The sequence below is a fragment of the Gymnodraco acuticeps genome, unplaced genomic scaffold (genome assembly GCF_902827175.1).
Source record: "Gymnodraco acuticeps unplaced genomic scaffold, fGymAcu1.1, whole genome shotgun sequence".
Lineage (NCBI taxonomy): Eukaryota > Metazoa > Chordata > Actinopteri > Perciformes > Bathydraconidae > Gymnodraco > Gymnodraco acuticeps.
The window spans coordinates 384,080-408,710 of NW_022990082.1; the positions used below are offsets into that span (position 1 = coordinate 384,080).

The 24,631-nt window shown below is 41.1% G+C and overlaps 1 protein-coding gene across 1 annotated transcript; it reads left to right on the forward strand.

Annotated features, from left to right (window-relative positions):
* The first annotated feature begins 7,905 nt into the window (after nt 1-7,905).
* Nucleotides 7,906-23,578, forward strand: pias4a (protein inhibitor of activated STAT, 4a). Its single transcript, XM_034216281.1, has 11 exons — nt 7,906-8,018; nt 9,680-10,064; nt 10,195-10,279; nt 10,383-10,424; nt 10,656-10,746; nt 11,682-11,810; nt 17,522-17,627; nt 17,792-17,865; nt 18,031-18,191; nt 19,121-19,272; nt 20,231-23,578. The coding sequence occupies exons 1-11, from the start codon at nt 7,992-7,994 to the stop codon at nt 20,494-20,496; spliced, it is 1,518 nt and encodes a 505-aa protein (XP_034072172.1). The 5' UTR covers nt 7,906-7,991; the 3' UTR covers nt 20,497-23,578.
* The last annotated feature ends 1,053 nt before the right edge of the window (nt 23,579-24,631 follow it).

Consider the following 24,631-nt stretch of genomic DNA (forward strand, 5'->3'; position numbering starts at 1 on the left):
GAGAAAACCCATCTCGGCCGCTTGTATCAGCGTGACATGTTTACATCTATTTTAATTTAATTTAATTGTTTTCATTTTTGTATTTACACTATACCCGGGATGTTCTTGCACTTTTGCAATGTTCTTGTTAACATTTGCTGTTCACAATTGTTACACTTACTAAGGAGGTTGTATCTGCATGATGTGGGTACTGAGACACCTTGAAGAAGGAGAGATGATTCAGGTAGGGAAGTTATTGCCAATTTCATTGGCAGATGGAGCTCAGGGGTGGGGAGGGAGGGGGTCTAGGGCATGGGAGGAGGTGGGAAGGAGTAGAGGATGGGAGGGAGAGGGTGGGGCATTTATCTTGATGGGGCTACAGGTTTCCATTTGTTTGAGGCAGCTGTTTCAATTACATTCTGTTTTGTCATCTTTATGTACACTGTTCTCTCCATTTTTAGTTGTGGATGTTCTAAGGCTGATCTTACACCTTCGATGCTGTATGCAGTGTCATGGCTAATATAACTGGTACAGGGACTGGTGGTGGACAGGCGGTCAGGATACTCTCTTTGAACACTGGTGGGTTGAATGCTTCGGTGAAACGCACAAAGATTATGACACATCTTAAAAACCTGAAGGTGGATATAATGTTTATACAAGAGACACATCTCTGTAAATCTGATCAGCGAAAGCTGAATAGGCTGTGGATTGGACAAATGTTTCATTCACAATTTAACCTAAAGACAAGGGGCACAGCCATTTTAATTCGGAAAAAAGTAAATTTCACCCCTACTAATACAATTTTAGATCCAAATGGACGTTATGTCATCATTTCTGGTACTCTCTATCAGAAGCCGGTCATCTTAGTTTCTGTGTATGCTCCCAATTGGGATGATCATAATTTTGTGAAATCGCTATTCTCCACCATCCCCAATTTGAATTCCCATCTATTGATACTGGGAGGAGATATGAATTGTGTTATAGACCCAACACTAGACAGATCTAGTTCCAGAACTGTGGCGCCCTCTAAAACGGCACAGACTCTCTCTGCTTTTATGGACCACTATGGCTACGTCGACCCGTGGAGATTTTTACACCCCTCGGCTAGGCAATACTCTTTCTTTTCCCATGCACATCGTTCATACTCTCGCATAGATTATTTTATTGTTGATAAAATATTTATTTCGTCGATTGTCTCCGTTCAATACTCACCGATAACTGTATCAGATCATTCAACTGTGATCCTGGACCTTCACTTTGATCATAAGCCTAAGGAATTTAGATTCTGGCGTCTTGACCCTCTTTTACTTTCTGATGCAGCCTTTTGTGAGTGTATTTCGGAATCAATTGCATTCTTCTGTGAGACCAACCAAAATGAAGAGACCTCTGCGTCCCTACTCTGGGAAACCCTTAAAGCTTTTCTTAGGGGTAAGATCATCTCGCATACGTCTCATGTTAATAAACTTCGTAGAGCACGCCAAAGAGAACTGGAAGAATCTATCATTAATCTAGACAACCAACTATTTTCCACTCAATCACCTGATCTATCTAAAGAACGGATGGGGCTCCAAACAGAAATTGACCTTCTCCTAACAAGAGAGGCTGAACGACTCCTTCTACACTCACGAGGGTCTATATATGAACATGGCGATAAAGCTGGCCGTCTCCTGGCCCACCAACTAAAGGCTAGGGTGGCCTCGAACCAAATCACCCAGATTCGGGACGGGTTGGGCTCTCTCACTTCTGACCCGGGAGAGATTAATAACATCTTTAAAACCTACTACTCTCGTCTCTACACGTCTGAATCCCCTGATAACGAAGATCAGCTACATACATTTTTGGATAAATTGGATATGCCCAAGATTTCGACTAACGACCAACAGACACTAGATGCCAACCTGCAGCTTGCTGAGATTAAAGAGGCAATACAGTCCATGAATAGTGGCAAATCACCGGGACCTGACGGATACCCGGTAGAATTCTACAAAAAATTCTCAAATCAACTTTCCCCATTATTATTAGATATGTTTAATTCGTCGTACGTCCAAGGCTCACTGCCGCCTACCCTTATGCAAGCCTCTATCTCTCTGATCTTTAAGAAGGGTAAGGACCTGTTGAGCTGTGCATCATATCGCCCAATCTCGCTCCTGTCTGTAGATGTGAAAATACTTGCGAAGATTTTTGCTCGCCGGTTGGAATCTATTATACCCTCCATCATTTCGGAAGATCAGACAGGATTCATAGGGGGGAGGCACTCCTTCACAAATGTCCGAAGACTTCTCAGCGTCATCCACAGCCCGCCTTCTGCTGAACCGGAGGTTGTCATATCTCTTGATGCTGAGAAGGCCTTCGACAGGGTTGAGTGGGCCTATCTGTTTTCTGTCCTTCAACAGCTGGGCTTTGGTCCAGGCCTCGTCTCCTGGGTTAGACTTCTGTACTCTTCTCCTCACTCCTCTGTATGTACGAACACCCAGCGCTCCAAATTCTTTCCTCTTTTTCGCGGGACGCGTCAGGGGTGTCCGCTCTCCCCACTACTATTTGCAATTGCTATCGAGCCATTGTCGATTGCTCTAAAAGCAGAGAGAGGAATTAAGGGGATTCAGAGAGGGGATATCGAACACAGGGTCTCGTTATATGCTGACGACCTCCTTCTGTATGTGCGCGATCCTATAGCTAGTACTCCACACATTCTCTCACTTTTGACCACTTTTGGTTCATTTTCAGGATACAAATTAAACATCCAAAAGAGTGAATGTTTCCCTATCAACCAATTGGCTACAGAATTACCTCCGTTGTCGTTGCCTTTTAGAATATCCAACTCAGGGTTTAAATATCTGGGCATTGCAATCACGCAGTCTTTTAGTGCGCTACGGGAACAAAATCTTACTGTCCTGACGGCAACAGTCAAATCTGACCTGCAGAGGTGGGGCCATCTGGCACTCTCTTTAGCAGGAAGAGTTCAGACAATAAAAATGAATGTACTGCCCAGATATCTATACATGTTCCAATGCCTACCTATTTTTTTTGCCTAAATCTTTTTTCACTGCTATTGATAATATTATTTCCTCATTTATTTGGGCTGGTAAACATGCAAGAGCTAGTAGACCATTACTGCAGAGGGACAGGTTCCTGGGTGGGCTTGGTTTACCTAACCTTATGGGTTACTACTGGGCCACAAACACACACAAGATCATGCTCTGGTTCACTTCACCCCAGAGTGACTGGTGTCTTGTGGAGGCCAACTCATGTCGATCCACGTCACTTCAAGCCCTCGCGTGTAGCACTCTGCCCCTTTCCCCCTCACAATTCACATCTAACCCCGTTGTAATTGGCACTTTAAAGATCTGGGCACAAGTTAGACGTCACTTTGGTTGGCTTACTCTTCCTCAAGCAACTCCTGTCTGTAACAACCATCTATTTTTACCAGCCACAATTGACCCCCGATTTTCTCACTTGAAGAGGGAAGGCCTCCGCTGCATAGGGGAGTTATACATTGATAGCCTGTTTGCCAGTTTTGACCAACTACGGGTTGCCTTTAATCTAAGAGGATCTGATTTCTTTAGATACTTTCAACTAAGGGATTTTGCTAAGACCCACTCTCCACAATTCCCTCAATCCCTGCCTCCCAGTGGAGTGGATCTTGTACTTAAAGCAAGAACTTTGTCTAGGCGCCATGTCTCTTACTTTTATGATATTTTTTCTCCGGTTGATGAATCTGCCATTAACAAGATTAGAACTAATTGGGAAAAGGAACTACAGTTCACCTTCTCTGATGACTTTTGGAAGAAGGCCCTGAGAGCCGTTAACTCATCCTCCAGTTGCGCTAGACTCAGCCTAATACAGTTTAAAGTTCTCCATAGACTACATTATAGCAAGGCTAAGCTCTCCAGGATTTATCCAGATAGATTGGATGACCGGTGTGATAGATGCTCCCAGGCCCCCTGCGACCTGACTCTCATGTTCTGGTCGTGCCCTAAATTATCTAGCTTCTGGCAATCTTTCTTCGAATGTATTTCTGAAATTGTAGGTCTAAAAATCTCTCCATCCCCTCATGTAGCTATTTTCGGTAGGCCCCCAGATGGAATCAACATTACAAACACTCAAACCAATGTCATCGCCTTTACCTCCTTGATTGCTCGTAGGAAAATCCTTCTTTTGTGGAAATCTCTTTTACCTCCCTCTTTTCAAATGTGGCTGAGTGATACTATGTCTCTTCTAAAGTTGGAAAAAATTAAGTTTACTCTCCGGGGTTCCTCAGATAAGTTTTACGCTCATTGGAGGCCACTGATCAGCTATGTAGACCGTCTTCCCCCTGATATGGTGTCGCTGTAGGGATTCTCCCTTTATTTATCCGTCTATAATTCTGATATGATTACTCCCCTGTCCACCACATAGGCAGCCCATGTGACATCCCTGGATATGTGTTAGTATGTATGTATGTATATGTATATTATTGTATCTATCATTTTGTATTGTATTGATGTACTGTTGCCTCAGTGCTCCGGGAGAGGGGTGGTTGGGATGGGGCGGGGTTAAGGGAAAGTGAGTAAGGGTTCTTTTGGGAGGGAAAAAATGAAAATGCCTTAATTGCTGTAATACAATTCACTGTTACACTTTCTTTTCTTTTTTTACATGTGAATAAAAATATTTTTAAAAAAAAGTCCGTCACGAACGGTCTATTATGCTGCAACTCTATAGCTCTGCTAGCCTTGGCGCTAACTTCCGGGGAACGATTGAGAGGCTCCACGATCCGCCATTGCTGTAAAAAAGTGGTCCATTGGAGTGAACGGAGATGACATAACTCTCAGTCTATATGGCGCTGGGATGGGTTAAAAGCAGAGAACACATGTCACTGTGTGCTCTGCATGTGTGACCATTAAAGAGGGTTTCATCTCTCCCAATTCTTCTTCTTCTTCTTCAACACCCATATAAAACAGAACTGTAAACAGATTTACTTTTTCTTTCAACATTTATTTGAACAGCAAGTGGAGGCAAAAGTGACTGCACAAAAACAATAAACCTGCTAGCTAACTAGCCTAAACTCAGTAACAGAATGTGGGCAACACGTTCTTCTCCACAGCCGCGCGACCTCTGAGTCAGATGTCACTTCCCCCTTTTCTATCCTACGGGTACAGCCGTACAGCCACTCCCCCTGAACCCCGTTTCCCTGCCACCCCCCCTCCCCTATGCAAGCCCCTCCCTCTGAACCCAGGGCTCGCTACAATACTGTATACTGTATACACAAACTATACAAAAACGCCTTTACGCTTTGGAGCTTGTTTATCCATCTGTAAGCAACTGTCAGCTAGGTCTCTCAGTCACTCACTCCTGATCGTTCACTGTGCAGTGACAGCTGCTACGGGCCTGATGTGTGAAATTGAAACTGATAGATAGAACAAAGGTAGCCTATCAAAACGGCTGGGCTGGGCCGGAACACTTACAAATGTGGGCGGTAGGATTCAGGCCCACTTTTACTTTTTTTTTTTGTTGCAAAGTTGGGCCATTTTGTCATCATGAGCCATTGAGCAACTCTCATAGGAATGAATGAGGCCCCGCCTCCCACGCTGTATCCAGTTCTTATTATACATCCATGGGTTAAATGCCCAGCATTCTGCGCCACTCTATGACGTAGGCTAGTATACTTGAGTACTCGCGATTGAGAAACGGCCAAACTCTAAACCAAGGTTACTCTCCATCTAGTCTCAACCAATCATAAATGTACGGGCAACGCCCTGTGTAATAAAAATGTATAGAAAGGCGAAGTCCCTCCCCTTCCGGTGGACCTCCATGGGACCTTCTTTCGGAAAAATTATGTATTGAAATCAATGGCGAGAGAAAGATTATCTTTCGATCCCGTTTGAATTGTGTCACGAATTACACATATGATGTTTGTCAATTTAAAAGATAATTTTGCAAGTCAAAAAAATTAAAATGTGTCGTAAAAATGTGAAGTAACAAAACATTTTTTTGTGAAACACTCAATGAACTACATCTCTGGTCTCACACGTCACCAACACCAAGATAGCCGTCACGTTAGCACATTTCACCTCTTTCTTTCAGAATGAGGTGAAAAGTATTAAGAGGTGAACATCGCTACAAGTCTGGGCATGTTGAGAGCTGTACATTCACACAAGGGGAGTTAGTCGGTTCCGTAAGAGCCAGCATGCGGGACCGGCTTTACAAGGTGTCGGTGAGTAACACGAGTGTAATGTGTAACGTTAATGACATTACTTACGCGACTCTGGGATTTGTAGTCTTTCTAGTTGCGTATTATTCATAGTCTTATATTTCAACAGTTTACGACAAACTGTGACTTTTTTGACATGGAAATTATTTTTTAAGATTGACAAACATCATATGTGTCATTTGTGGCACAATTCAAACGGGATCGAAAGATAATCTTTCTCTCCCCATTGACTTCAATACATAATTTTTCAGAAATAAGGTCCCATGGGGCGGAAGTAGGGCGTGACTTCGCCTCTCTATTGTCGCACGAGGTTAGGGGCTCTTTCCGGAAATAGTGGTTACTGATTACAGCTTTGCTGCCTGTGATTTCTATGACGTGACTGAGTCCTTGGCCAAGTCAATATATATATTTTGCTCTCTTATAATAAATAGTTAAACTTAGAAGTTGTCTGTCTTTCCTGGAATTTTTAACACAATAGTTTGTGTGCATGAGTTATGCTGATAGACTTGTTAACAGCGGTATAGATTAAACCCCCCCTCCCTAAAATAAATATTAGCCTACACATTTTCAACTCAGCCGTTAGATTACAGTAACAGTGTATTATTTGGATATATGTGCTTTGTTCTGCATATTAGTGAGGGAATTAATGAAAGGACAGTGAGGTCAAATCATGGACCATATTGCCCTCTTCTGTTTAAACGATGCAATGCAACATGTCATGCATACACAGTAGAGAGCAGTATGTGCTACCTTTTTATTAGCAAGCCTTTGATTACTAATAAGCTATATTAATAGGCAACATAGGCTTGTGTTATTTTCATTTTGTGTGAAAATTAATAAATATTACAATTGAGAAAAAATAGCTCTTACTGTAGAGAAATATTTAGTAATTAAGGTCTGCATTTTTAAACAAAGTTTAGATATAAAAAAAGGCTAACTGAATCCAATATTTTGTATGTATAAATCCTAATCATGGGTATAGCCTTTTACATTATGCAGAGTGCAGTGGCAACACCAGCTGTTCTTTTTTTTAATACAGAACATTGTTTTATTGACGTTTCACATCCAAAGTTAACTTAACTTAAACAAAACACACTATGTTATACACGATATACTGCAATTCGTTCAATTGATCTGTGTGTTTCCATGAGGCTTTTCTTTGCCACATATGAGTTTCTGGAAAAGCAGGACTGGATTACCAGGGGGAGTATAAATGTGTCCTTAAGATACCATTTTTCTCATTTTGCAAAAAGCATGACAGAGAATGGTAAATGGGGTTTAGACAGGGTATGGCTGGTCTATACTTTTACCTGTAATCATATATCGTTAATTACTCATTTGAATTCAATTATGAACATACCTTAAACAAAGCATTACCTTTGCATGTCTCGGCTGGACGAAGGACCCGAAACGGAGTACTTTGCTCGGACTGGATTTGAACACACCATGTGACCTCATCCACTTGACACACCGTGCTTTACATGCATGTTTAATTTAACACATTTTCAACACACACAATCCCAATATCTCAATACTATTAAACAAAAATGTTAAGGGTATCAAAAAGCTTTGACACGTGATATCATTAATTGACACTGAGGCCTATTGTGGAAATGAGACCTGTCTCTTAGTGTTTTTTAAAAGTTGCACTGTAACTTTAAAACATGGTTATCCCGCCCACTTTGTATGTAGCTCTTCGGGCTACGGTTAAAACAGCACTGTGATTGGCTGAGGGTAGCCGTCAACCAAAGAAGGCTCTGTGTTTCATTGGTGAGAGACTAGTCGTCGTCGTCGTCGTCGACTCTCGCGGTACTGCTGCACGAAGATGGCGGCCGAACTGGTGGAAACGATGGCAAGTAGAGCTGGTTTAGCTTTGTTTTAATGGGAAGGAGGCACAGGAGTGTTGCTTTAAAACTCATCCCGGCTGGGGGAAACTTGGGGCTTTGTGTCAATGTAATTAAGAGCCTATACTCTTAGAAAATGTGGCGTATTACATTCACGGCAAAAATGAACTAGCTTCTGTTGCTAATGTAGCTAGCCTGCTAGGTTATGTTAACCAGGCAAGTGCGTTGGTTTGGCTAGCATCACGCTGGCTCTGAAGGGAAGAAATTAGTGATCTGACCATAAAAACACTGGAGTGGGGTTGCTGCCAGTATTCTCCCCTGCTCGTTGATATTTGACGTTATTAGGCTTGATGTCTGTATGTATGAAACCGGTTAGTTTAGGAAGATGTGCACCTGTCAAAATGTCCAGTTGCCATGATTGAATACCGACAGCCCAGTCTATAGAGAAGCTAGCCGGCCGATTAGCACAGGCTATATTGTTCAAGTGAGGCTATAGAAATGGCAACCCTTATGGCTGCATACAACACGTCCATAAGATGCCTCATGGACAGCCGCGTTTTTGTTCAAACGTAATCAAGACACAAAGCACTTCTGCCACTGATGCACAGCAAAACAATGTCGGAGAAAGCTAAAGCATGTTACTTTGCTCAGGTTTTTTTCTTACCAAAATACAAAAAAACATCCTTCCGCATGCAGGCGGTTTTGTTATGTCTTGTCCAATTTTAAGATAACCGACGCCACTTGTTTTGTAAACACTGTACTTGTTAGTGTTGCTAATCGAAACATGGACCAATCGTGCCGACTAAACTATGTGTTTGATGTGTTTTGATTGCTTTCTTTCATCGAGGAGTAAACATGGACTTGTGATGTTTTTGAACTTAACATAAACAGTCGATGACTTAACAGTAAATCTGATTTTATTGACTAACATCGTGTCCATCATTTATGGATCATATTGAAATATAAGTGCATTTTGTGTAATTATTTTAGATGTATCGATTTATATCCTCAAACTTAACACAATCTGAGGTGGTCATGCCTTTTACTTTTCAGGCTTATATTATTGTTCTGCTTTGTTGTCAGTGTAGTTTTTGCCCCTGCTTTACATTTAATACGGTGAAATGCAGATGTGCAGTCATACATTTTAACTGCTTAAATATTTAAAAATAATGTTGAAATGAAAATATATTGTGATACAAGTGGTCAGAACAAGAATGCAGGTTCAAACCTCTGTTGGATTAAAGTGACTAAGGGCAAGCTAATTTTAGCGGGTATCTTAATGTTTGAGACTTGTAAATAATAATGTGTAGAGCTGGTCATGGTAAAAAAATAGATGTGATTAGACAGGATTTTCTACAAAGAATTTCAGTATTTCATTTTGACAATAATAGATACTATAGTCAAACACTACACTTGAAAACACTTAAAATTCGTGAAAAAGTCAGAAGTAGAAGAACCCAAATATGTTAACACTGTTCTATCTAGTGAATGGTTTTGAAATATCAATTTTATATACCAAGTATCAATGCACCTTGTATTGTGACCTAACTTTTAAAATGGGTCTGAACTTGTACGTTTATGGTGTTGTCCCTCAAACATCACCAATTTACAGACTCCATTGTCCCTGTATGGTGTTTCTCATGTTTTGTTTGTCTTGTCTTCCTTCTAGAACATGGTCAAAAGTTTCCGGGTCTCCGACCTGCAGACGCTGCTGGCCTCGATGGGCCGCAGCAAAAGTGGGCTGAAACAGGACCTGGTAGGGCGAGCGCTGAGGCTCGTGCAGACCGAATACAGCCCAGAGCTCCTGAAGAATGTTAGGCAGCTCTACGAGTCACGCTTCCCCAGAACATCCGGCTGGCTTGCGGCGAGGCGTCCAGAGGGCGTTCCAGTTGCATACTCGTCTCTAAGCTCCTCCCCCACTGCCACCTCTCAGGGCGCAGACTACCTCAACGGCGTTTCCAAACAGATAACCACCACACCTGCAGCAGAGGTCAAGCTGGTGCCTCTGCCCTTCTACCAAACTTTGGAGACACTGTTGCAACCAACAGAGCTAAGTTAGTAAACAGTTTGATCTTTCTTTATTCTTGTATTGAAATACATTTTTTGTATTTTATATATAGTATGAATGTTATGTCTGCATGTCTTGCAGTTTTTGCGATTAATTTGCTATAATAATATTTACAGTTGCCCAGAACAATGAGAAACTGCAGGACAGTCAATGCATATTTGAGTTGACACCAAACCAAGCGGACCAGATCAGAAATGCAACGTAAGAAAACCTTTCTCCCCGGAACTTTATTGTTACCATCAGCTCTATTTATAAACTCTGTAACTAATGCTCAATTTAATTTGTCACCTTTATTCTTTCTTAGGGAGCTTCGTCCAGGAATCAGATCAATCCAAGTGGTTCTTAGGTAAGTCCCCACTTATTCCCTTTTGAATATATATATATAATATGAGGTTCTCCCAAGGATGCTCAATGAAAAAATCGGAAATTGTTATACGATACTTGGGCAAACAGCATTGGAAATATCCCTTTTTTATAATCTTCTTTTAACCTGGAGTATCTAAATAATGTATTTGAACTCTACTCTAATACTTGAGTGATGTTAACCTTTCTCTTTTTTGTATTCCTTTTGTTACAGAATCTGTTACACAGACTCCATCGGTGTCCAAGAGGACCAGTATCCTCCCAACATTGCTGTCAAAGTCAACCAGTCCTACTGTCACGTGCCGGTGAGTTGATTGATTCCTGAGACATGCCACACATTCAGCGTACAAATCTGACTCGAGCTTGGCTGTTCTTCGGCTCCTGTTAAATAGTTTCTCTGTCATTCATTTTAAATATAGTTAGTGAGTCACTAGTTTGGGTGTCTGGTCACGGTCAAGCTGGTCTCATGACGTATTGTAGGGATGAATTAATCAACCCTTATGGAGGCAATGAAAAGTAGTATCCAGGTACAGATATTGTTGGATAGCCAGCATTAAGTAGGAAACTCTCTTCTGGCAGTCTTAGTGTTAGAGTTGGAATATGGAAAAGCTAAAACCTCTGAAACAAGTGTTTGCTGAGGCATTCTTGTGTTCACAAGGTGTATCTACAGGAACTCAAACTGGAAGGACAACTTTCAAAAGTCAAATGGTTTTAAAAAAAACAAGAAAATACACATTGTTATGCTTTTGCATTTTAACTGTTGGTTGCAACATAATAACTCAAGTCTTAAGTGTTGTGCTTTTAAGCCAAATGTAGTAACAGTGACAGATTTGTTTATTACATTTAGGCAACAACAAAGATATGTCAATAGACAGATATGATATGAATTGTGTTTTATACAATATGTTTTTGTAATGAACCCCCTAAAGTTAGCAAAAACAAAATGGTTATATTCTTGCCATTTAAGAAAGCAATAGCAAGGTGATTGAAGAAGTGTGCCGAACAAGATGGAACATTCCTGTAAAATGTGATGCTTAATATTGGATATAAACCATACTTAGAATTAATTGGAGAGCCTTCTTGGCTGGTATGCATTAGATAAACATTAATCATTTAGAGAATCGCATACAGGGAAGAATACAACAACACTGTAGAATGACTGTTCTGTAACATTTATTTTAAGTACCCCAAAGTAACGTGATTATAATGATTTGGTATTTGTGTGTGTCTGTGTTTTCAGGGCTACTACCCCTCTAACAAGCCCGGCGTTGAGCCCCGTCGCCCTTGTCGTCCTGTAAACATCACTCCCTGGTTGCATCTCTCCAGCATCACCAACAGAGTCACCGTCACCTGGGGAAACTTTGGCAAGGTCAGAGTTTACTGCTGAATCTTTTGTTTTGGTTTATCATTTCAAGCTGGGACAAAACGTTTTTATTTATTTAATCATGTGTCAAACTTAGGCGTGCATGGTATTATTCAAGAATAAACCTCCCCAGGGCAAAGAGCTACACTACAGCAGAGGCCTATACTACGAAGCCGGTTCAACCTAACCTGGATATGTTTGAGTTAGCCGGTTGGCCTAATCCAAAACAAACGCGCTCTCTCTAAACTGTACTACGACGCTGGTTATCAAGTGGATCGCTCAAGCCAGCCGTTTCCTATCTAGTTAGGTGCGCGTTCACATGAAAGGGGTGGTATCTGGAGCATTCGACCAATCACAAACATGGAGAAGCGTACTGACAGCGCAGCGCGTCATACTTCCTGAATGAAAAGTCAACTATAATTAGACAGATATGAAGAAGTTAAACTTTAAACATCCATGACTTAAACACTTTATCCAGGATAAAAGCCACATAGTTGCACCTGCAAGGTGAATACAGCTGGTAAAAGAAAAAGTGTTTGAATGCGAACATTAACAGGTTTCAATGTCAATCAATCAATGTTTATTTATATAGCCCAATATCACAAATGTTACATTTGTCTCAGTGGACTTCACTAAAGCCCCGAATGCCCAGGCCAGGCGAAGCCACTGGCCCTAACTAAGCTTTATCAAAAAGAAAGGTCTTAAGCGCACTCTTAAAAAACGGATAGGGTGTCTGCAGCCTGAACAAAACTGGAAGCTGATCCCACAAAAGTGGAGCTTGATAAGATAAGGCGCTGGCTCCCATTGTACTTTTAAAAACTCTAGGAACAACCCAACAACCCTGAATTCTTGGAAAGCAATGCTCTAGTAGGATATAATGAGTTCGATAGAGTTCTTTAAGGTAAGATGGCGCCTGCCCATTAAGGGCTTTGTAGGTTTATGATATCACTGCCCCGTCTAAGACACGAGTGGATCTGACTTTGATTACATTTGACTCGAGTGTTTCGTCAACTTAATGTGTTGCTTAAAATAATACTTCTGCATAGGCTACAGTATGTGACACTGTAAGTGTTGCACGGCCAGATACGGCTCGAGAAGCTGACTCAGATAAGGAAATATATGATACAGATGTGATATGAATGATAATGGGACACATTGACGTCTGCACTCACAGTGCCGCAGACTGTAGGCTACGTAATGTTACTTTGATCCGGTTACTTATCTTGTGGCAGATATTTAAGTAAGCTTTCTTAACGCTAATGTTATAATAATCAGATTGCTCTGAAGATGGGAGGTGATATTCTATTCATTTTCACGTTCACACGGTCTGTGGTTTTTGCCGGCCGTCTTTCCTGCAACGGCAGTCTAAGCTGTATTTCCTTTCTCCTGTAATATGACTTGATCGCTTTAAACTCCACACACTGAGCTCTGATTGGTCATCACGCAGTGCTTTCGCTGAGAGTTGATCTCTTAGCCTGCAACCTAACCTGCTCCGGACCAGGGGCCTATACTACGAATCAGGATTTTCGTTTAGCAAGCTAACTTCAGGGATTTCCGGTCCTACGAAGCTGGTTCACTTTTTAGCGGGCTAGGTAACTTATGCTGAGTGGCTAGCCTGCTCCGGAGCAGGATAGGTTCCAGGATAAAAGATCAACTCAGTGAAAGCACCGCCTGCTGACCAATCAGAGCTCAGTGTGCGGAGGAAATACAGTTTAAACTGCCGTTGCAGGAAAGACGGCCGGCCAAAATCACCGACTGTGTGAAAATGAATAGAATATCACCTCCCATCTTCAGAGCAATCTGACTATTATAACTATCATTATACTATTATGTTAAGAAAGCTTAATTAAATATCTGCCACAACATAAGTAACCGGATCAAAGTAACATTACGTAGCCTACAGTCCGCGGCACTGTGAGTGCAGACGTCGATGTGTCCCATAATCTATCATCATAATGTATCATATATTTCCTTATCTGAGTCAGCTGAGCCGTATCTGGCTGTGCAACACTCACAGTGTCACATACTGTATGCAGAAGTATTATTTTAAGCAACATATTAAGTTGACGAAACACTCGAGACAAATGTAATTAAAGTCAGATCCACTCGTGTTTTAGACGGGGCAGTGATATCATAAACCTGTTAATGTTCGCATTCAAACACTTTTTCTTTTACCAGCTGTATTCACCTTGCAGGTGCAGCTATGTGGCTTTGATCCTGGATAAAGTGTTTAAGTCATGGATGTTTAAAGTTTAACTTCTTCATATATGACTAATATTATAGTGGACTTTTCATTCAGGAAGTATGACGCTGCGCTGTCAGTACGCTTCTCCATGTTTGTGATTGGTCGAATGCTCCAGATACCACCCATTTTATGTGAACGCGCACCTAACTAGATAGGACACGGCTGGCTTGAGCGATCGAGTTGATAGCCAGCGTCGTAGGACAGTTTAGCGAGAGCGGGTTTGTTTTGGATTAAGTCAACCGGATAACTCGACTAGATTCGTAGTATAGGCCCCAGGCTAGCCGTTCAGCATAAGTTACCATGGAGATCTAGCCCGCTAAGAAGTGAACCAGCGTCGTAGGACTGGAAACCCAGAGTTTTCCCTGAAGTTAGCTCGCTAAGCGAAAATCCGGCTTCGTAGTACAGGCTTCTGGTTCCAGATAAACAGCTATGTGATGAATACACTCTTAAGAGCTCTTGTGTAAACCAACTAGGGATGAGTAATGGGAACATTGAAATTAAACACAAAAATAAGCAGCTTTATTTTTGCAGTAATAGTGTTTTTCTTTATACGTGGGTTTTGGTAATGCCCTATTCATTATAACATACCTGCCCTATATTTGCCTGACAGATGACCAGCTGTGAGTTAAGAAGACATAGCCTTCATCAAAACTCTCATTTAGCTGTTTTGTATGATATTTTATACAGGGCTCTTGAGGGATTTTGTGTAATTTCCATGCAGAGATAGAGATAGAGGGAGAGAGGCGTGTTATTATTGATCTGTTCTGTCATGAAGGTTTGAACACATTTCAACATCCTCCTTTAATCTACAACATGATCATAATACTTGATTAACCAACAGCAGCACTACAAGTGTGTTTCACTTGAAGACTGTTACTGATTTACAGGCAAAACAACCCTTTATTAGGTTGTTTGAAGTTGAACATGGGCATATAGAATTGATTGCTCTGCATCAGGGTGTCCGCGGGGTCTTAAAAAGTATTCAAAGTTGATAAATCAATTTAGTGAAAATTAAGGCTATTAAACAGCATTTTCCAAGGTATTACATTTTGTAGCTTGTTTTCAATAAGTATATAAATGGTCCAAAGAATTTGTATTCTACAGTTTGACTGAATGTAATCATGGCGTAGGTGTGTAGTGTAATTCTGTGTAGTTTATTTATGGCATCTCGTTGGATTTGACGTAATCTGAACCGGACATCACACGCTCACTGCTTGATAGCGCGCGAAGGTCCGTTTACGCCGGTTGTTAAACAACATCGTTATGGGGAAATGCAAGTTTGCGTCCAAATGGTTGGAAGATAAGGAGGAAGGACAATCAATACTGCATATAGTAAAGTGTGTCGCCAATGTAACCGGTTAAAACTCAAAGTGGCGATGAGGTCTTAAAATGTATGGAAAGGGTCTTAAAAAAGGTCTTAAAAGGTTTTACATTTGACTTCAGGATTCCTGCATATACCCTGGGCATACTTAATCAAAGCGAGTCCATAACCTCATGGTGGGGGGGGTGGGGGTTTCAGTCCATCAAATAGCATATTTGCACTAAAGTTATTTAGTTGTTTACTATACTCAAAGTATTTAGGGAATTATAACGGGACCCCATATATGGTGAACATTCATTATAAGAAATAATTTGCTGTGCTACTGAAATGTGCCCATCTAATAAAATAATATATCTTCCATTTAATACAGTTATATAATCATGAGGGTTTCAAAGTAAAGACGTGCCTTTTTTTATTGGGGCGGCTGTGTCTAAGTGGATAGAGTGCTGGACTTTGAATCAGGTTCGAGTCCCACTGCAGTCAGCGTGTTGTTGTGTCCCTGGGCAAGACACTTCACCCCAAATTGCTCTTGTGGGGATTGTCCACAGTATTGAATGAACAGTGGGGCAAAAAAGTATTTAGTCAGCCACCAATTGTGCAAGATCTCCCACTTAAAAATATGAGAGAGGCCTGTAATTTTCATCCTAGGTATACCTCAACTATGAGAGACAGAATAAGAAACAAAAATCCAGAAAATCACATTGTCTGATTTTTAAAGAATTTATTTGCAAATTATGGTGGAAAATAAGTATTTGGTCAATAACAAAAGTTCCTCTCAATACTTTGTTATATACCCTTTGTTGGCAATGACAGAGGTCAAACGTTTTCTGTAAGTCTTCACAAGGTTTTCACACACTGTTGCTGGTATTTTGGCCCATTCCTCCATGCAGATCTCCTCTAGAGCAGTGATGTTTTGGGGCTGTCGCTGGGCAACATGGACTTTCAACTCCCTCTAAAGATTTTCTATGGAGTTGAGATCTGGAGACTGGCTAGGCCACTCCAGGACCTTGAAATGCTTCTTACGAAGCCACTCCTTCGTTGCCCGGGCGGTGTGTTTGGGATCATTGTCATGCTGAAAGACCCAGCCACGTTTCATCTTCAATGCCCTTGCTGATGGAAGGAAAAAAGTTATATTTTGGTTTCATCTGACCATATGACATTCTCCCAATCCTCTTCTGGATCATCTAAATGCTCTCTAGCAAACTTCAGACGGGCCTGGACATGTACTGGCTTAAGCAGGGGGACACGTCTGGCACTGCAGGATTTGAGTCCCTGGCGGCGTAGTGTGTTACTGATGGTAGCCTTTGTTACTTTGGTCCCAGCTCTCTGCAGGTCATTGACTAGGCCCCCCCGTGTGGTTCTGGGATTTTTGCTCACCGTTCTTGTGATCATTTTGACCCCACGGGGTGAGATCTTGCGTGGAGCCCCAGATCGAGGGAGATTATCAGTGGTCTTGTATGTCTTCCATTTTCTAATAATTGCTCCCACAGTTGATTTCTTCACACCAAGCTGCTTACCTATTGCAGATTCAGTCTTCCCAGTCTGGTGCAGGTCTACAATTTTGTTTCTGGTGTCCTTTGACAGCTCTTTGGTCTTGGCCATAGTGGAGTTTGGAGTGTGACTGTTTGAGGTTGTGGACAGGTGTCTTTTATACTGATAACGAGTTCAAACAGGTGCCATTAATACAGTTAACGAGTGGAGGACAGAGGAGGCTCTTAAAGAAGAAGTTACAGGTCTGTGAGAGCCAGAAATCTTGTTTGTTTGTAGGTGACCAAATACTTATTTTACCGAGGAATTTACCAATTAATTCATTAAAAATCCTACAATGTGATTTCCTGGATTCTTTCCCCCATTCTGTCTCTCATAGTTGAGGTATACCTAGGATGAAAATTACAGGCCTCTCATCTTTTTAAGTGGGAGAACTTGCACAATTGGTGGCTGACTAAATACTTTTTTGCCCCACTGTATGTCAGGCGCTTTGGATAAAAGCATCTAACAAATTACATGTAATTCTTCTTCTAACAGAATAGCAAATCCAAGTAGATTTATCTTACAATAATAATTTTTTTGTGTTAATGTTTCTGTTTTCTTGCCTGGCTTTGAGGTTCATTTTGAAATAAGTGCTCACAGCCTGTGAATGTGTGTTTCCAGCGGTACTCTGTGGCAGTATATCTAGTGAGGGTCTTCACTGCAGCAGATCTCTTCAGCCAACTCAAGCTCTGCTCCGTTGAGAGTGCAGAACGCTGTCGTGAACGCAGTAAGTCTTACCTCCATATTCTGCAGAATGTTATGCACAAGTGACTTTGAAATAAAAGAAAACTACACTAGGCAGACTCAAACTGTATTGAGTTTAATTTACCTTACTATCTCTGTAAAACTACCCTGACACTTCTGGATATTTTGTCTATCATTTATGTATAGTCCAAGACAAACTACGCTATGATCCAGAAAGTGAAATTGCAACCACAGGCCTCCGGGTTTCTCTCATCTGTCCAGTGAGTACACTTTTTTATAATTACTGACACGTGAGGATGTGAATATGTTTCTCTGCCTTACATGTTTTCTGTTACAGTTTCGCAGTATCAAAGACCAGTTTCAAAAAGGTTTTTCCTACAATGAATCTTGATCTCTTTAACATGCCTCCCTCCTCCCTCTTGCAGTTGGTGAAGATGCGTCTCGGTGTGCCATCTCGAGTTTTAACTTGTGCCCACCTTCAGTGTTTCGACGCAGTCTTCTTCCTGCAGATGAATGAGAAGAAGCCAACATGGACTTGCCCAGTCTGTGACAAGCCCGCTCCCTTTGAACTGCTCACTATTGATGGGTAAGGAGACGAAGCATGCTCTGACTCGTCCCGCCCCCGCAGCTCCATCTCCCCCTCAATCAATTCTGGAATTTACAATTTATGTGTAACTCTAGCTATCTGTGTGAGGAAAATATTCAAGCTGCTCCGATGTTAGTGCATTGGTACAAGTTGAAACCAAACTATGTTTTCATTGGTGTGACAGAGGGTGGTTATCTGTGTTGATTTGTTATTAGACCTGCCTTCAGGTCAAATATTTAAATTGGCTTATTGATTTGACTTAATGTAACCAGGCTATAGATAGGAGAAACATGTAATTGTGGGACTCAATATGACAAAACAGTTTTTTTGTTATTACAGTACTCATTGCTCAAAGTGATTCTCAACACAAATAGTAATTTGTACGTTCAACAAATTTACTTTTTTTTTTACGGTATAGGTGTAAAAATGTTTAGCAATTACTGGTCTGCAGTGTTATGGACAGCCTTTGAACAGAATTTTTTTTTTATATATATTTATCACTGTAGCAGTAAACACAAATACAGCTGCAGTTTATTGTATAAAAAAAGAATTGATGACAAAACTTTCATCCACAGCCCTTTGGGCATGTAGTGTCCTGCTTATTGTGAGCAACTCTCACAGGCACTCCCTGCTCTCACAAAGACTGAACGCATTGTGTTACGTTTTGGCTCGAGGTATATTTTCATTCCTGGTGTGAAAGTCCCTGCTTAACTCATCTCTAGATTACAGTTTAATCACTAAATGTTTATAGAGTCGTTTTTAAGAGAGGTGTTTTGGGGCAGAGACAATTACAACATACAGTTTCAGTTGTTAATAAATGGCTTAATTTGTTTTTCTTGTCATTTTAATCGTGATTTAAAATAAGAAATGCAGACCTCTTATCAGTGTACTTTTTGTGAGGTGCCTCTAACCAGCAGTGTGTATTTCAGGCTGCTAGCTGAGATTCTGAAGGAGACGAGTGAGGACATCGAGGAGATCGAGTACTTAACCGACGGCTCCTGGCTACCCATTAGTGACGAGGAGAAGAGGGACCGAGAAAGAGAACGCAGCAACACACCGGATTATCCTGTTGTCGATATATGTGAGTGACAAACCCCTTTTCTTTCAATTTACAGAGGCCCTAGTATGCGTTTTGAGGTTTTCCCTCTCCTGTAGTGTTATTATTATCTCAAGTCCTAAAAGGCTAAAATCCCAAAGTTCCCACCAGAGGGAGTTTCTCAGTGACAACACTATGTAACACTCATGCTTCTATTGGCTAGCGCTCAAACACATTGTACATGACAGGCTAAGGGGCGGGACATCTCTAAGCGGTTTTCCAATCACAACGGAGCCGGCCAGCTAACCAATCAGAGCACTCTGGGCTCTGGTTTCAGACAGAGGGTGAAAAGAGGTGCTGTAGCACAGTCAGACCTTTTCAAACATTAAAGGTGGGGTAGGTAATTTTGAAGAAACAAGCTCGAGTGCGCTAGAATTTGAAAATACACAGCCGGAAAAAAATCTGCCACTTCCTTACAGAGCCCCTCCTCCAACACACACATGACCAATGAGGGCACGAGATAAGTTGTGCACAGATGAAAGGCTGACAGGCAGGTAGGCCATCCAGTTATTTTAGCCGGGCCGGCTAAAATGATTGGTCGTGCTTTTTACAGTACAGTATTAAAGCATTTAATGTCGGCTGTGGCTAAGTGGATAGAGTGCTGGACTTCGAATCAGGGGGTACCAAGTTCGAGTCCCACTGCAGTCAGCATGTCGTTGTGTCCCTGTGTCCACAGTATTGAATGTATGTAAGTCGCTTTGGATGAAAGCGTCTAACAAGTGATATGTAATGTATTCATTGCTATCGGGATGTTAAGAGCATTCCATGGAATATAAAAAGTGTTTCTGAAATAAATTACATACCCTACCTTTAAAGCATGTCAACATGTCACAGTAGAGACACAAAATATGAACTGAAAATGTGCATTATGTGGCCCCTTTTTTAAATTAATTTTTTAATTTGTGTAAATGTATCCGTTTTAAAATGTCTTTCATGTCTGTAGGCATTCCTGAAGCAAACGGTCATTCACCGGCCCACAGCAGCACCAGCCTGACGGGCAAATCTGGAAGCGGTTCTGTGGCGGGGGGCTCCGGAGGACCTGGGGCGCCGGGGGGAGGCGCGGTGGTTGATCTGACTCTTGACTCCTCCTCAGAGGAGGAAGGGGGCGGGGCAGGGGGAGACAGTGAGGACACTGAGGACAGTGCCGACAGTCCCGCCCCGAAGAGGGGCCGGTACAACTACGACAAGGACCTGGTCACTGCCTACTGACCCCACAGCTCTCTCCCCTCATAGACTGACACACACACACACAGACAGAGAGGCAGGGGGCTCGAAGGACAGGAACACTCGAATCCACGAGATGCAACGACCCTCCCGCACCCCCAAACGTCGGAGCCTTTTAGCAGCTCTGGTTTCTACCCAGTCAGAAAACACACAGTCCAACATGCACTGTTAACGAATCTTCAATCTAGAGTGATTAGGATTCCTCTTTGTACTGCTCACCACTGGAAGTAACTCTTTTTGGCCAACCGTCACCTTGCAGTGAATATCTGTACCGTCCTGCCTCTACTTAGAGACTGAATGGATCGTGCATCCCCTCCTCTTCCTCCCCCTCTCTCCTCATCCTCCTCTCTCTCTCCAGACTATTTCCTCTCTACCAACTCATCTCTCTTTGTATTGACTTGGAATCACAGGCTCTTTTAGCCATTGGCGTTCGATGTGTACGTCTCTGATTTTTGTCACATTTGTGATAAACAGGCAAGTTGAAAACAGAAGCTCTTCAGCTGTTTTTGGTTAAAAGGTCAAAAACAACAAATAGAAAAGAGCCTGAAAATGTGCGAGAGGACAAGACAGAGATATCAGGAGTGTGATGCAAATTGAAACCTCTCTAACTGACATAATTCTCTGGAAAGAAATAAACACAAAGCTTGAAAGGTTGTTTTTTTTCAGGAATATATCCTTTTTTAATTATGTAAGGGCAGAACACAAGTGTGTAATACGTTCCATTTTTATTTTGTCCTTTAGCTAAAGAGAACCTACCTCAGTCATAAAAAAACTTAGCAGACTGACCAGAGAGTAGCTAAGAAAGAAGTGGATCGATCGATGAAGCCAATTTTACACTGGAGATTTTGTTTTCCTACATTGTTCTTTCTTTTTCTTTTTTTTAATTTCATCTTTCCATTCAGCTTTGTTCCCTCTGCAATAACAACAACTTTGTTAATGAGATAGTTTGTGGATAGCCAGGCTAACTGAAGGTGTCAGTGAGGCCAATAGTTGTGGCTGGGATTGTGCCACTCTGTAAAACACAACTGCAGTTATTATGCTGTTACAGGATTTATTAGGAGTGATATATCAGCATTGTAAATTGACGTAGCTCATCTAAATTACTGTGCGGCAGCTGTGCCAAAGCAGATCTATTTTAAGAATACACTGACAGGTAATGGTTGTGAGATTTTGGTGCCTTTTTTTTGTTTTTGTTGAGTGATGATGATTTGAGCCCATTGTTTTACGGCTCTCTGAGCTGGCCAGCAGAAAACCCTGTCTGACAGATAGTGTTTTATTTCATGGAGGATTTCCTGGTCCGCGATGCAGAATAAAGTCAATTGGCAATGCTCTCTGATGCCCTCTGACAGTAGTATCATATTTATTTAAATGCCTCGCATTTTCTTAACAGTTGTGTGTAAAGCTACAGGATATTTGGCGTACAGACGGGAGTTATTGGTGGCAGAAAGCAGGACTTCTGTTCTGCTGTGGTGTGAGTGTTATAATTGGTCCAAGCTAATGGCTGGTGCTGGTGATGAACACTCCTTTTTCTTTCCCTCTGAATGCATCCGACTTGGGTCAAAGCACCACTCAGAGTACTTTACTACGGTGGGTTCAGCATGTCTGACACAACGAAACTTAATGAAGTGTCAATAAGTGCAACCCCACCTCGCTTAAAGTCATTGATTGGATTACAAATGGTCTTGTCTGGAACAAGTGGAGCCGCTTCAACCAACAATCCCTTCGACCACCGTTCAATGTAGATAAGGTCACATCTATTTGCTGGAGTAGAATTGGCTTTTAATTGCTACATGCTGTAGGCTTTAAACTAATATTCTTCTGCACCTGCACTAGTTTCGTCAGTATGTGATGGCTGTTTCTCAGAAGGATATCCATGCCGAGTTTAGGTTGTCTGTGAAGGAAGGTCATCAATGTTTGCTTGAAGATGAGAAAAGGTGTTGCTAGAGCTGTTTGGACTTTCATCTGATGCTTCATCCCAACTTTAAGGCTTAATTATTTCAAAGCCGTCATGTAGTGAGTAAAAATCAAGGATCCCTGACCATCGTGATCAGTTCTCCTCAAACATCTCATGCGTGGGAATCAGAAAATGTGGAAGTGGTCGAGTAGTGACTCCAATGAGCTCTGCATTGTATGTTTTCCTCTTATCATCACGCTGTCAGTTTGATCAGCTGCACAGAATCTGGTTTTCTTTTGCCTTCCTCATAAACACAGAAAAATTACATTTACTTATTAATCCGGGGCCTCACTGTCGCATACTCCGATAAGGTTGATGATGAACAAACAGGTCGAGTCAAATCTGATCTTCCATTTCTCTCCTCCTTTTGACACACTTTATAGAATCAATATACTGTTGACATTCTTTTTGATTATCCACACAAATTTGATCAATGGCTGTAATACATCAGTCTATCCCTGAGAAGGATCTTTGAAGAGAAATTATGTAAAGAACTATAATATCCGTCTTTAACAAGGCAAACCATATTTGTAAGTAACTGCTATACATGTACACAAATGACATGGTTCATTTATTAAGCAAAAAAGGTCATTATTTGAACTAATCTAAACTTTTATTTCTTGCCTTATGGTTAAAGACGGCAGGTTGATTCTGTGGACCTGAGCCGGAAGTGTCTGCAGATGTTTGGGAGCTGGAGAGAGCAGGGGGTCTGGTCTTTTTCTAGTGGCATCTCTTCTTCTTATAATACTGCATAAGGTAGCATGGGCAGAGGCTTACAATCATGATGTAAATGTTTTGTTTGTTGTGTTTTTTTACATGTTCATATTAAAGACAATAACATTTAAATAATATTTTATTAAGCCTTGAATCACCTCCAGTTGTTCATAATGGCAAACAGACAATAAGAAGCTGTTTTGAGGGCAGCAGCACCTGAAGCTGATGCCACAGAGGACTGGGAGGTGGAGGTCCAGATTGTTAATGTCCTGTACCAAATGCTCAGATATGGGGGCACATTTGATGCCTGTTGAGGGTGAAACTGTAAAATTTCAAATGATCGTATTCTAACAGCTGTTATTGACGTGTGGAATTAATTAAAATCAATTCTTAAAAGCATGTCTGCCCTTGTTTTGTTTCGTAATGTCTGTATTTATTAAGCTGGTATCCACATAGGCAAACTACATCACATATTTTTTTTCAGCACTGATCTCTGCAGGTCTAAATTATTCTGAAATGTACTCACATAAGCCTTACACTTTGGGTTTTAATTACATTGAAGTAGTTGGAGACTACGAAGGAAGGAGGGGAATGAAAGATGGGTAACATCAAAATCAGCAGCCGCCAGGTTATATAACTTGCGTTAAGTAAAGAGAAATAGAAAAAAAATGTTTAGTCTTAAGTGCTTGGTTATATACCAATATATTGAGATATCCACTAAACCAGAACTCATCTTACATTTTGGATATAGTAATATGTGTGCGTGTCTTTGCCTGTTTTTAAAGGCTGCATTGCAGTAAAGTTGTGTGATTTAATGAATGTATCAGACTTGTAGCTTTTTTATTGTTTGCCTTTTAATAACTTGGTCAATAAAGCTAAATTGTGAAGTATACCAATACCAACCATTTCCTACGAGACGAAATGTGGCCCCTCGACGTAAATCTTAAGAGAAGGAATTAATCCTATAGATCCCAAACCAAAAACGGGAAATTGTTTTTTTTATTCTCCAACATAAATGCAAATTGTTTATTGAAAGTTAAGTTCGGAGAAATACCTCCGGTAAAATCCTCATTAACTTTTCAACACAACATGAAGCACAGATTTCACAACCAGTGATAAGCACATGGAACATATTGCACAACCGTAAAGATGTTTCACAACCACTGCGGCCTTAAGTGGCTCCATTTACATTTTGTATTCAGCCAGGGAAATTAATTCTAGAAGGGTTCAGTTTACTTTTGAGTATGTAATTTTTCTTTTCATTGCATACTCTTCAATCATAAATTATTTATTATATTTGGTTCCCTCGTGTTACAGTTGGGCAGTGGCAGTAGAAATATTCACATGTTTTAATTAAGTAAAAGTAGCACTACCAAATGGTAAAAATGTCCCATAAAAAGGACATTACGTTATTAAAAGGTATATAATGTCTTTTTTACAATCATGTATGTT

Coding starts and splice junctions, on each gene's coding strand:
- pias4a (XM_034216281.1), top strand. CDS start 7,992: ATGGCGGCCGAACTGGTGGAAACGATG. Junction 18,192..19,120: donor GAACTGCTCACTATTGATGG/GTAAGGAGACGA, acceptor TGTGTATTTCAG/GCTGCTAGCTGAGATTCTGA. Junction 19,273..20,230: donor TTATCCTGTTGTCGATATAT/GTGAGTGACAAA, acceptor TCATGTCTGTAG/GCATTCCTGAAGCAAACGGT.